Genomic DNA, 12769 nt, shown 5'->3' with positions numbered 1-12769 from the left:
ATGTCTGCAGGTCCCTCTTCACTGTGTTTGAAGGTGACAAAACATCCATCCATCATCTAACTCAAGGGTGCCCACACTTTTTCAGCTTGCGAGCTACTTATAAATGACCAAGTCAAAATGATCTACCTACTATAAAAATGCAAAACATATATTTATTTACAAATATATAGACTATAGAGTATTCTTTATTATTATTCTTTATTATTGTCAATTTTCCTTTGGGATAAATAAAGCATTTTTGAATTGAATTGGGATTTTAGTTCCTTCACCTTTCTCTTTCTCAGCTTTTTGGAGGGAAGTTAATGTCGTAGTTTTTATGAACAGTCCCAAAATGTCGCTCCACATTTCCCTTCTTCAGAATAGCGACGTATGGTAGACTGACAGATGAGGCAAACGCACTTCGAATATGACATTGTGAAAAAAGTCCTCCTTCCATTCCACATGGAAGTGGTAAATTTTTGGCTTCTTACTTGGTCCAGCTCCCTCGTTACTACCGAGCTAGGCTGCCGTAGAGCTAATCGATAGCCCTGACCCTAACTCTTACCCTAACCCCCCCTAAAACCCTTACCTTAACAGTTATGTTTTATTTGTCTCTTGGAAAATTATGTATATCTTTAAAAAATATTAATAACAACATAGGCACACAAACTTCTGAATGTTATTATGGTTTCAAATCTGAGCAATATTAGAGACTAAATGCATCTCTGTAATGTATGTAACTACTTATACCATTAACATAGCATGGCAGTGTGATGAGGGAAACTTTAACTCAATTTTATTTTTTACTTAGTAATACATTAGAATATTTATTACCCTGTATTATCTTGCATTGGTGTTTCAACTTGTTGACTATTCGCTTACTGTTTTGGAGCAACTGTAACCATATAATTTCCTTAGGGATTAATAAAGTATTTTGATTTATTGATTGATGTGAGTCCATGATTCAGCCATTTTCAGCAGTTAAAAATGTTAAAGATGTCTTTTAAAAAGCGCTGCTTTGGGTGGTGTAAAGCTGCACCTCGGTGCTGTAATGCTGGCTTTCCCTCCATAGCTCAATTTAATTATAATAACAACACCCTAATACATCAGGACATGCATGAAACTGCATTGAAACAACCGCTCATACGTCATTCGCCAGGCAACTGTGCAGTAATGTACTGAACTCAATTTCCCAGAACATCTTGAGCTATATTAACTATATGGTTTCGATTAGGAACCTCTTCATTCTAAATCTTTCTAGCGATTTGTGATGTCATCTCTTCTCTTCATTTTTATTGGTTAAAAATGTCTTTTTTCGCTCCGACAAAAGCACATCCCGCTGCAAAGTCCTTCGGTGCCTTGGGAATCCTCAGTTTTACGCAACATGCAGAAAGTTCTGCTTTTTACACTCATTTTGTTTGGCATTGACTCCATATTTGCAGGTATGTACTAATTAATCTGATTTTACTTACGAACCTTAGTTATTTCTAAGGTGAAAGTCTTCTGGTCTGTGGTTTTTCTTTCTGAGATTTCTTGGTTGTCATTATTCGGTTGCAAGCATATTTTAGATTTAAAGTGTTTAATTTTATATCTGAAAAAAATGTTTTCTTAGGCCTAATATAAGTCCTATTCGAGGCTTATGTTACGTTCTTCTTAGACAAGATCTCTGCCACCTCAGGGGATGTTGTTTTGACAGAGTCCTGTAGAGGGCACTGTGAATGCTACATCGAAGATTCCAGGAATGTTTTAAGCATGACATTTTTGCGTTATTACTAAAAGAATGGTAATAATTCAGTTTTTTTACTACCGATATTAGAGACACATGGCCACTGGTTCTCAAATTATATTTGTTTATTTAAATAAAATTCATCACATTTGGAATTTGAGTTGTGTAATGAAAATCATGTATTATTATTATTATTATATAACTGCATGGTTACCAGGCTGCGGTCTGGAAAGGGCTTCTGCCGTCTCTCAATGAGAGCTGAGAGGCTCTGATGGAGCTCCTACCCCCAAAGCCGTCACACTGCTTAATACTTAGTTGACTCTTCAAATTCATGTTCTCTCCTTATTTATCTCACAATTGATTTGATTGGTGCTGCACATCTTTGGTCTATTTATTTTTTAGAGTATAACTTTACTTATTTATGACTGTTTGTTATATTGTTAATTTTGATGTTTGTTTTGTTGACACCTTGCATTTCATTGCATATGACAAATGAAAACCTTGAATCTTTCAATTCTTGAATTTTAAGTAAAAGTTAAATTCTTGCAAAATTAATTTATGTAAATGATCAGAAAAGTAGAGTGATTATTGTGATTCAGTGTCTATAACTGTAATGTGTGTCTTGTTTTCCCAGCCACACACTCCCTGCAGTATGTCTACAGCGGTTCATCAGGGATTCCGAACCTCCCAGAGTTTATGACCGTAGGGCTGGTGGACGGGGAGCCCTTCACTTACTATGACAGTAACATACGCAGAGAGGTTCCTCGTCAGGAATGGATGGCAAAGGCTGTGTATGCAGCTTACTGGGACCAGCAGACACAGATCTCCATGAATACAGAGCCGGTGTTCAAAAACAACATAGAAATTGCAAAGATGCGTTTCAACCAAACCGGAGGTAAGTGCTGCATGTTTATGACAGTGACCCTGACAGTGTGACATGTTTGTCATCTGAACGTTCTGCTCAAGCTGAACATATTAAAGCAGCACAGAGCCAAACACACAGTTATAGGGTAACATTCCATAGTACTTATATTTACAGGCTGCGTTTATTTAGCTGATGGTCGTCTCTAAAGTCTCTCACACACACACACACACACACACACACAGACACACAGATTCACGCACACACAGTGTGCACCAGGAATCGTGCGTCTCACAGAGGTTTAACTGCTGATAAACTACTGGAGGCCTGAAAGCTGCAGTGTACATGCAGGATGCTGAGAGTGAGGAGCTGCTGACAGGCCTGTTTGAAATGCTGTGAAAATGACGCCCAGAGGATGAAACCGTATCAAACCTGCCGGCTAATTCTCTCCTCTTTCTGTTCAGGTATCCACACAGTTCAGTGGATGTACGGCTGTGAGTGGGATGATGAAATTGGGGTCACAGGTGCTGTTCATCAATATGGCTATGATGAGAGTGACTTCATTGCATTGGACTTCAGAACCATGACTTACGTGGCTCCAGTGATGCAGGCGATTCCCACTAAACAGAAGTGGGACAGTAACAGAGCTGAGTTAGAAAACATAAAAAGCTACTTTACCCAGGAGTGCATTGACTGGCTGAAGAAGTATGTGAGCTACGGGAAGTGCACACTGGAGAGGACAGGTACAGTACAGCAGGTCTGGGACTGGGGCTGTGCTGCTTAGCAGATACACTGAGTGTCAGGTTCCTCTCAGCTTCTGCTCCCACCTCCCATCCCCCCCCATGTGCTTCTGTCTGCCGTCCCACCTGGACTGATTCTCATAATCAGCAATATTAGATGGCAGAAATACTAAGAAATACAGCCGGTGGGGGGGATGCACAGCTGTCCCTGTCCTGATGCAGGCTTATACTGTAGCTACAATGTATAGAATATTAATCACATTATGTATTTACAGGAGGGATTGCTGGTGATGAAGTGTAGCGTTTTATTTATGGATGTTTTTGTCTTTCTCCCCAAGTCCGCCCTGAGGTGTCTCTGCTGCAGAAGGACCCCTCCTCTCCTGTCACCTGCCACGCAACCGGCTTCTTCCCCAAAGGGATCGTGGTGACCTGGCAGAAAGATGGAGAGGACATGCACAGCGATGTGGAGGTGGGGGAGACCCTGCCAAACGGGGACGGAACATTCCAGATCACATCGAAACTCATGGTGAAGCCTGAGGACTGGAAGAGGAACAGCTACAGCTGTGTTGTGCAGCACTCACAGAAAGATCTTCCTGTGCTGCTGGAAGAGAAGAACATAAGGACCAATCAGGGTAAGAGGAGCAGCGACACAGTAATGAGAGAGAGCAGCTAATGGGCGCCACTGTCAGGGGTGAACATGGTGCTTTAACCTTATTTTAGGAGGCATTTCCTGGGACATCATCATCGGCTGGGTGAGCAGTGCGCTGCGTTTTGCAAAAAGGTAACAGAAAAGCCGACGGACTCTGACTCGCAGAGAACAATGGTGTCCACACTGAAACATTGGGGCAGCATGTTAAGGGGGGATAGCGTGTGGCTCAGTGAGCTAAGCCTGTGTGCCTGTAATCAGACGGTTGCTGGTTCAAACCCAGCCTCAGCATCTCCACAAGTCCTTGAGCAAGGCCCTTAACCCCCAGCTCCCTGGGTGCTACTACAGGTGACTGCCCTTCATGGACAGCTTACACTACAAAATAAAGAGCAAGTTGAGGGAAGTGTAAAGAAAATTTCCTCATGGGGATCAATGCGATTATGTTTATTTACAGACCCTTTCCAAAAAATTAGAATATCATGGAATAGTTTATTTATTTCCATAATTCCATTCAAAACGTTAAACTTTCATAGATTATAGATTCAGGGCCCACAACTTAAAAGATTTCATGTACTTAGTTGTTTGTTTGTACATAATTTGGGCTTCCAGCTCATAAAACCCACGAAAACAGGGATTAAAAAAATTAGAATACTGTAAAGACATCACCATTTACTTCTCAGTTTTTGCAGAAAAAAAAGAAAGAAATTAGGAGCACATCAAATCAATCAAAATATGGTACTTTCAAAACGATATGTCAATCTTCAATACTTGGTGGGGAATCCCTTTGCCTTAATCACTCACCTTGAAGAAATTGCCTGCAGTCCTTCAGTATGTATGTATAGAATATAACCAAACCCTGTGACTTTATCTGTGGTTTTTCACTGTAGCATCTGACATTGATTCTGAGAACTCCAGCCAACAGCGACCAACAGCATGAGTTCACCCTCCATGATGTCACAGTAAGTCCTGTTACCATGGAACTTACCTTCTGAGGTTATTTACACTGTGAAGAGCACAGTATTTTTAAAAAATCATTATTATGGCATGCTGTAAGCTTTCTCTGCAATAGATCAGGAAATTGCACAGATTTTTCATTCTGTATTGAGTTTCTCTTCTGACCAAATTTGTACTTAGTTAAACCAAACCCCAGTTAAACCAAACCCCCTGGTCATCCTGAGACTGACACAGTTACAGGACAGTTCTGCTCAGCTGTGATTAATCCCTCCAATAAGAAGTCATTCTCAAACATTAAAAAACAACATTATATAGATCCCACACCAGTGCCTATATCTGTGGTGTCACTGTCACTGTGAAATTCACACTGGAATTTTCTGTTTAGTTTTTTACTTTTAGCTACATGAAGTCTGCAGAAATTCTGCAAATATTTTCAATTTCATCATTTGTGGAACAATCAGCATGTACATAATGAGTTTGTTTTACTCATTTTGTGTAATTTGTCCTCCAGCTGCATTCAGGGCATTTTCTTCACATTTCTGTCTAATTTTGGTTTCAGGTTCATCTCCTTCTCTGCCAGAAGGCGACTGAGACAAGATGAAATGATTATAAAACCAGATACACACACAATATAATACAATACAATATCTATTCTTATTTAATCCTAAGCATATAGCTGCATTACAATCAGCTGCAGTCACGAGACCAAAACTATCTATAGCAGAATACATGTAATCCAGTTCCGAAAATGAATCAGTGACTGACGGTCAGGAAGGATCATTAGTGCAGGTTTATTTCTCTCTCTGTAAGTTACTGTATTAGCAGCTAAAGCTAATTTTATAAAGCTGTTTTATAGCTGCTCTGCTCTGTCACTGTGCAGCACTGCAGTCTGTTTTTATCATGATCCGTCTCTTTAAATGCCGCACAGCCTGCTGGTGAGGACGCCTGTGTGACCTTGTGTGTGAGACACACTGATCGTTACTCATTTAATGTTCTTTGAACAGTGTACACTAATGACCCCTGTTGTTGAAAAAGGTGATGGAAAAATGGGGCTTCTGAGAGATAGAGAATTGACACAATTGATTCCATCTTTCAAAGCATTCAAACCATTACTTTACAGAAACATATAGTGATTTAATGCCACTGAGTCTGTTATATAACTACAGTATCTATTTCATTAGCCAACAGTGACATTGCAAATTTTGCATAATTATTGTTGCTGTATTTATTTTCATTTTTATACTTTTATATCAAGTTAAAAGTATTTTAAAATGATACAATGATGGTGTGTCAAGTATTTTTTATTAAGAAATACAATCTGTGCTTGGACTGAGACTGAAGACTCCTCAAAAACTGCAGTTACCAATAGTGACCTTTTCACACAACACCCCAAAATCCTTAAACCAGCGAATACAGTCTAGAAACCCTACAGGGCTTTACTTGCTTGTATCGACAATCCGAAACTTGAAACAAATCAAGAGGATGTCCCACTGGGAAGCGAGGCTTCATTAGTCAGCGATCACATCATTTTCTGAGAATAATACATCCCTCGAAGCGAGACACGCCCCTTCTTACCCCAAACACGCCTCGAAGGCTCAGGTTTGAACGTAACATTACTGCTTCTTGTGGCAATGAGCACGAATAGTAAAGAAACAGCAAACAGGACGATGGCTAATAGAATGTGGAACGTAGCTGATAAACGTATGAAACAGTGTAACAGAACATTGTGATACATATGAGCTTTGACTGGAGCTTCATTATTGCAGGAAACCATTATTAATGACCTGATATAGCTTCTAATCTTAGTTACATAGTTATACTCAGACAGGGGGGCTGCTAGAGATTTTATGGCCCATAAAACCACATCATACTGCCCCCCCCCCGCGCGAACCAATCCAGTTATGTTCTGAATGTATAGGGCCTTGTCACTCAGGGGCCCTGGGAATTGTCCTGCCTTCCCTTCCCCCCCTTTACAGCACCCCTGCACTCAGCTGAGGGTTATTGGTGACTTACTGTGTAGAAAAATATATTTAAAATGCTTTTTAATAAGTGAGTATCTGGCACCATTCTTGCAGGGTTTACATGCGGTGCTGTCTATATGCGATTTCGTTGTTGTGAATTTGGTTCCTTTAGAATTAATGTGAAATTATCGTCTTTTTCAAGTAATCTAATCACAATTGTTGTTGGTAATAAATAATCGTAAACATTATCTTTTAGTGGTGTTGAATATGGAAGCATGTAAGTAATAATAAAATTACCATCCACATTGAATAGCGTGTGGTTCTGACAATCAGGCTCCTGTCTGTCATAGTCACAGTCTCATTTTGATTTCATATTGCAGACCCTCTTTCTCCTCGGCTCCCTGGCTTCCATTGTTACGCTGGTGACAGACACACGGCTCCCTCGCTGTTATGAGGTGGCTTCCTCACTCCAGGCTTGAACAGCAATGATGGCTGGTTTTCTTCTATAAATAAGCTTGAACATGCTCCAAAACCTTTTAAAACATCTGTTATTAGACCTGTTCTAAAGAAAACAAATCTTGAACCTAGTGATTTAAGAAATTATAGACGTATCTCAAATCCTTCTTTTATTTCAAAGATCCTAGAAAAAGCTGCTGTTCATCAGCTGTCTTCTGTCCTACAGAAAAATACTGCTAATGAATTATGTCAGTCTGGCTTTAGACCGAACCATAAGACAGAAACAGGCTGCTAGAAATAAGCTTAACAGCCTCCACCTTGGTGCTCTTCATACTCAGCTTAACACAGTGCTCAGAGATCTTGGTGTCCTGGTTGATGCAGATTTATGTTTCGATGCTCACATACGAAGTATTACTAGAACTGCCTTCTACCATCTATGGAACATAGCCAAGCTTCAGAAATGCTCTCCTTCCATGATGCAGAAAAACTAATACATGCCCTTATAACTTCCAGACTGGACTGTAATGTCTTCCTTTCTGGTTGTCCATCTGGATCCTTACATAAACTTCAGCTAGTACAAAATGCAGCAGCCAGAGACATACAAACACTAAAAGATTTGATCATATTAGCCCTGTTCTGTCCTCCCTTCACTGGTTTCCTGTTAAGTCTCGGATTGAGTACAAAATACTTCTGTTAAGTTATAAAGCAGTGAATGACCTTGCACCAGAATATTCAAAAATTGAAATATGCAAATATTCAGACAGAATATGTATTACTTATTACAGTACTTATTAAAAATAAAACATCTGAAAGAGTAACAAGAAGATCAAGAAAGACTAAGGTATGACAACCATTTCTCAATTATAAATTATAATTATAAACATGTACAAGGCCATGAAGAGTTTCTCCAAATAAACATTTACAATGAAACAATAATCATAAGGCCCCTAACTACTAAAACAATGTACAGTGGTACCTCGGTTCTCGAACTCACTAGAACTCGAATTTCTTGAAAGTCTAACAAACCAGTTTGACCTAGAACTCGATTTGAATATCAGAAGGCGAACCGTGAATGCTGACCTAATATAAATTGTATGCGCCAGGAAATGAGTCATACTACAATGCAATTCTTACTTGAATGCCTTCTTCACAGACTGGACGATTAACCAAATAAAGCAGCAACATTACAGTAACTAACAATAAATAAACCACTAACTTACGTGTACTATTAGAGCATTTATGACATGTATTTAAACTTTATTTTACCAGGTAAATTAACTGAAAACCAGTTCTCACTGCTTTACATGATATTTGGGAGAAATAGCAGATTACGCATCGGAACTGCCTGGGATACAAACGTGTAACTAAACTCTTCAGCCGGGTGAGAGGTCGCAATGCATCTAACCGTAATGCATTGCCTCAGGATCAGAATGCGTTGCTTTAAGCCAGCGCTGTAGCCTCTAAGCAAGTCGAACGCACCCAATGACCGGACTGGAGAAACAAACTGAAACGCGAACTTAATACAGAGGACTAATGACAACAACCAGAAACAGCAGATCACATGGGGATCCCACACGAGGTTAACGAGGGGGCGTGGCACACGGAAGAAGGGGACGATATGGGCAGGACAGGGGTAATGTTGGGATAAGATCTTTATCGTTTTGGAAGCCATTAAGAAAAAAAATGCTCTTCTTGTTCTATTCTGTTCATTTTGTGTTTAAATGCTAAAAAAAATAAAAACAACAAACCATATTTAAGTGTAATTTTGGGTGGCCGGGAACCAGTTCATTGGTTTTCCATTATTTCTTATGGGAAAAGCTCGATCAGAACTCGAACTTTTTAGGATTCGATCCGGAGTCCGGAACGGATTAAGTTCGAGAACTGAGGTACCACTGTACAGCAGGGCTGGACTGGTAATCTGGCATAACGGGCAAATGCCCGGTGGGCCGACGCACTTGGGGGCTGGTCGATATAATATGATTTTTATTTTTATTTTTTTAATTGGCCAATGACCGGCCCATAAAGCAGGGACAGCAGCCCATTGGTTCATTTTCCATACTGACACTGGGCTGGCCTAATCATCTCTTAACAGGCTCCACCCCTCCCCCTCTGTTTCTTGTGTCAGATGCAGTCAGTGGCTCAGAGCCAGAAATCAGTGGATTTAGGATGGAGAAGCAAAAGCGCAAGGGCAAGGGGGGTGCGGAGAAGTTGCGGGCCAAAAAAATAAAAAATCTAGAGGTTGATGCCTCAGCATGTGCAACAATAACCGACATGTTTAGTGCTGTAGCTTCAGTTTCCAAGCCAACAGTACCTGACGACACTTTGCAAAAACAGGTGAACATAGCACATGGAGGAGAGGTGACTAGCCGTGGCGGCACCCAGGCAGAGGAGCAGGTGTCTGACAGTGAAGTCAAGGAAGGACAGAGTGAGCAGGACAGTGTAATTGAAACGGTATGCATGGAGGCTACATGATTTAACAGAGAGGGAGTGTTAATCAGGGCGGATGCAGGAGGATAGCGTGTGTGGGCCTGGCTGGGCCACGACGAAGATGATGATGATTTACCTAAATTAATGAATATTATAATAAGACAACATAATCGTTGTCGCTATTATAAAGTCTGTCAGATTGTCACCTACTGCACTAGCCACTCAGTCAGCTAAAGTCTACAGGGACCGCAAGGATGGTGTACTTGTTGGCTGTGTCCGACCGATTGTGGTGGGCCGGTCTGAGCAAAAATGCCAGGGCCCTTTCTTTGTCCCAGTCCAGCCCTGCTGTACAGTCATCCCTCGCCACTTCGCGCTTCGATTTTCGCGGCTTCACTCTAACGCGTTTTTTTTGTATATTCATTAAAAAGTTGCTTGAGACAGTGAAAATGATACATCGCTACACAGAACACGCGCTGTGCGTAGGGCCCCACGATCCATGGGGGGCCCCATTTTCCGCAAGGGGACGCATTCTCTGCAAATGTGCAAAGGATGCGCATCGCTGCCATGAGTCAGCCCAAGGCAGGACAGAAAAAAAAGAGACGAGTAATCTGACATGACACACGTTGCCGCAATGATTGACAGCGCTCAGTGGTCCGGCTTGACAGTGTTTGCCAAGAAAGTACCTTTACTGTTGGATTGAAATATTTGTTGATATTTGGGGTGTGTCTCTGCTTTCTGAAACGATCTTCCTTGATGGTATGATCTGGCAACAGATCCTTTACCAGGCGGTTTGTGACTGGATGCATACTGGATTCCATTTTTTGAGCATACTGGGCTCTCTTTATATGCGATTTATTTTTATTTATTTTTAAGTTGTGAATTTGGTTTATCGCGAATTGTGAAATAATGGTCTTTCTTATTTGGTCTAATAAAAATTGTTGTGGGTAGCAGGTCATTCAAAACATAATGTTTCATTGCTTTTGAATACAGGAGTGTTTTAGTAGTAATGAAATCACCATCCACATAAGATGGTATGTGGTTCTCCAGGTTGGACATCAATGCCCAGAAGGCTGTTGGTTCAAATCCCGTGTCCCGCAGAGTATCATATCACCCCTGGGCCCTGCAGCAAGGCCCTTATCCCTAGTCACTGCCCCAGGGAGCTGGATAAATGGCTTTGCTCTCACTTGGATGAGTGTGTCTAAGGGGGGGGCACTTTTGTTGGGTGCTGTGTGGCTCTGAGGCAGGGGTCCCCAACAGGCAGCCCGCAGGCCAAATCTGCCCCATGATAGTGAATTTCAAAATGATGGTCAGAATTTATCTTGGAAAACTGGAAATCTCTTTAAAAAGAAGACTTATACGTAATAAGAAAAAAACCTAAATGCCTATATGCTTAACAGTTAATTGATCATACTTCCATTTTCTTGTACAGACATATCTGTAAACAATCTTTCAATAAATCAAAGGAATTAAAATAAATAACACTTAAAATAGCAGTCAAACCTGATTAGGAAAAAACATTAGGAAATAAAATTATCAGTTGTTTAGTCCTAGTTTTAATAAAATCACTTCTTGGAAGTGCAATTTAATCAGAAACACAGCCTTGCCACAACTTTAGATTCAAGAGTCCTTTTTAAAAATAGGGACGTCCCCCCATGTTTGCCAGTACAGAGGAGCATAAACCATGTTAACCCAACAACATTCAATACTTTCAGCCTCGCTGTATGGATTTCATATACCATTGCAGCCTCTGCACCATAGAGCTACTGACCACCACAGAGACTTGAACTGCAGCGATAGCAGTTCCAGCAGAAGTAGGTGTTGCTTAACCCAGAGGAAATTCCCTCTCACCAGAACACTGCCCCCTGTCTGGGAGATGAGGGAGAGGATTAAGAAGATCATGCTGATCATCAGGGAGCCCATGGAGCAAACCCAACGCACCCAACAACAGGTGTATAATTGGCCTGTCCAAGCACAGCAATCAAATCCTCATCCCAAACATCTCCTGCATGATCCTGGCCTCCTGGCAGAGACCTCATACCATGGTGGAAAAGGCGGGTTTTGTGACCGATCAGGTCTGGGATCCCTGGCAGCCGCCACTCCTCTGAGCTGCTTCACCACGTCAGTCTGCTGACGCAGTGGATCGAGCTGCAGCCCCTCCTGCACAGGGCCTCCGGGGGAGGTTCATACATCAGGAACCTCAGGAGGTCATCAGCAGCTACCATGTTCTCCAGCCTCTTAGGCCACACCCCCTGTCACATGACACCTCATGGAGACGCCCCCTGGGGGTCGCCATCCGAAGGCCGTACAGGATCCTGGAGCCCTGTCATCCTCATCACTGCGTAGCTCCACTGGGGACGCACTTGGGGGGGGTGATGTGAATCTGCCACACACTACAGGCGTCGCTCTGGACTGTGCAGGTGGACAACAACAGCGGGGTTCTGACAGTCGGCCCAGAAACCTCCTGTAAGGAATTATAACGGGTAACGGCTGGTGGTCACTTACTGCCCCACCGAGGGGCGGGATGGTCTTCCCCAGCAGAGCTGACACCCTGAGGGTCCAGGGTAAGCCAGCTGTCTGTGCTTCCTCTTCCCCTGACAGCCTGGGGGGCGATCGCCCTGAGGACCCCCTGCCTCCTGTGCCACACCCCCCCCCCCCCCCCTGCCTGGGGAGAGAACCACACCCCCCTGAACCTACAACCTCAGCCCCTTCATCACCTGAATAAACTTCACCCCGCCAGGGGTATTTTTTTTGCACCCACATCACTCACGCCTCCTTATGTTACCAAATGAACTTTCCTCCTACAGCAGAGCAGCTGTGGAGTCGACACCAGCACTGATGATTTTAATGCAACCTACTGTGTGAAATTAGAATTTCTGCTCTTCTGAGTGGCCAGATTCAAGTTTCAAGATTTAAGCACTTTATCACAATTGTTTATTGTAACACAATAACACAAAAGTATTTGCCAGTTGTGAAGTGACAAAGCAGCCATTTTGCCTCTGAAAAACTGGTCTGTCAAAA

The 12769-nt window shown here is 42.1% G+C and overlaps 2 protein-coding genes across 3 annotated transcripts in view; both read left to right on the top strand.

Annotated features, from left to right (window-relative positions):
• Positions 1 to 6637, top strand: part of LOC111860223 (class I histocompatibility antigen, F10 alpha chain-like) — a 108528-nt gene extending 101891 nt beyond the window's left edge. The window contains exons 1-7 of one of the 3 annotated variants that reach the window (XM_072705831.1): positions 1309 to 1421; positions 2340 to 2600; positions 3032 to 3310; positions 3646 to 3939; positions 4028 to 4088; positions 4841 to 4912; positions 5467 to 6637. In XM_072705831.1, the coding sequence (XP_072561932.1) occupies positions 1364 to 1421; positions 2340 to 2600; positions 3032 to 3310; positions 3646 to 3939; positions 4028 to 4088; positions 4841 to 4847 (960 nt within the window). In that variant the 5' untranslated portion in view covers positions 1309 to 1363 and the 3' untranslated portion in view covers positions 4848 to 4912; positions 5467 to 6637. Of the gene's footprint in view, positions 1 to 1308; positions 1422 to 2339; positions 2601 to 3031; positions 3311 to 3645; positions 3940 to 4027; positions 4089 to 4840; positions 4913 to 5466 lie in introns of those variants that run through there. The other 2 variants (XM_072705830.1, XM_072705832.1) reach the window with 2 other exon arrangements.
• Positions 1 to 12769, top strand: part of LOC111846291 (class I histocompatibility antigen, F10 alpha chain-like) — a 127772-nt gene that overhangs the window by 16057 nt on the left and 98946 nt on the right.

Source organism: Paramormyrops kingsleyae, chromosome 23, assembly GCF_048594095.1.
Source record: "Paramormyrops kingsleyae isolate MSU_618 chromosome 23, PKINGS_0.4, whole genome shotgun sequence".
Taxonomy (NCBI): domain Eukaryota; kingdom Metazoa; phylum Chordata; class Actinopteri; order Osteoglossiformes; family Mormyridae; genus Paramormyrops; species Paramormyrops kingsleyae.
This window is presented reverse-complemented; position numbering and strand designations above follow the sequence as displayed.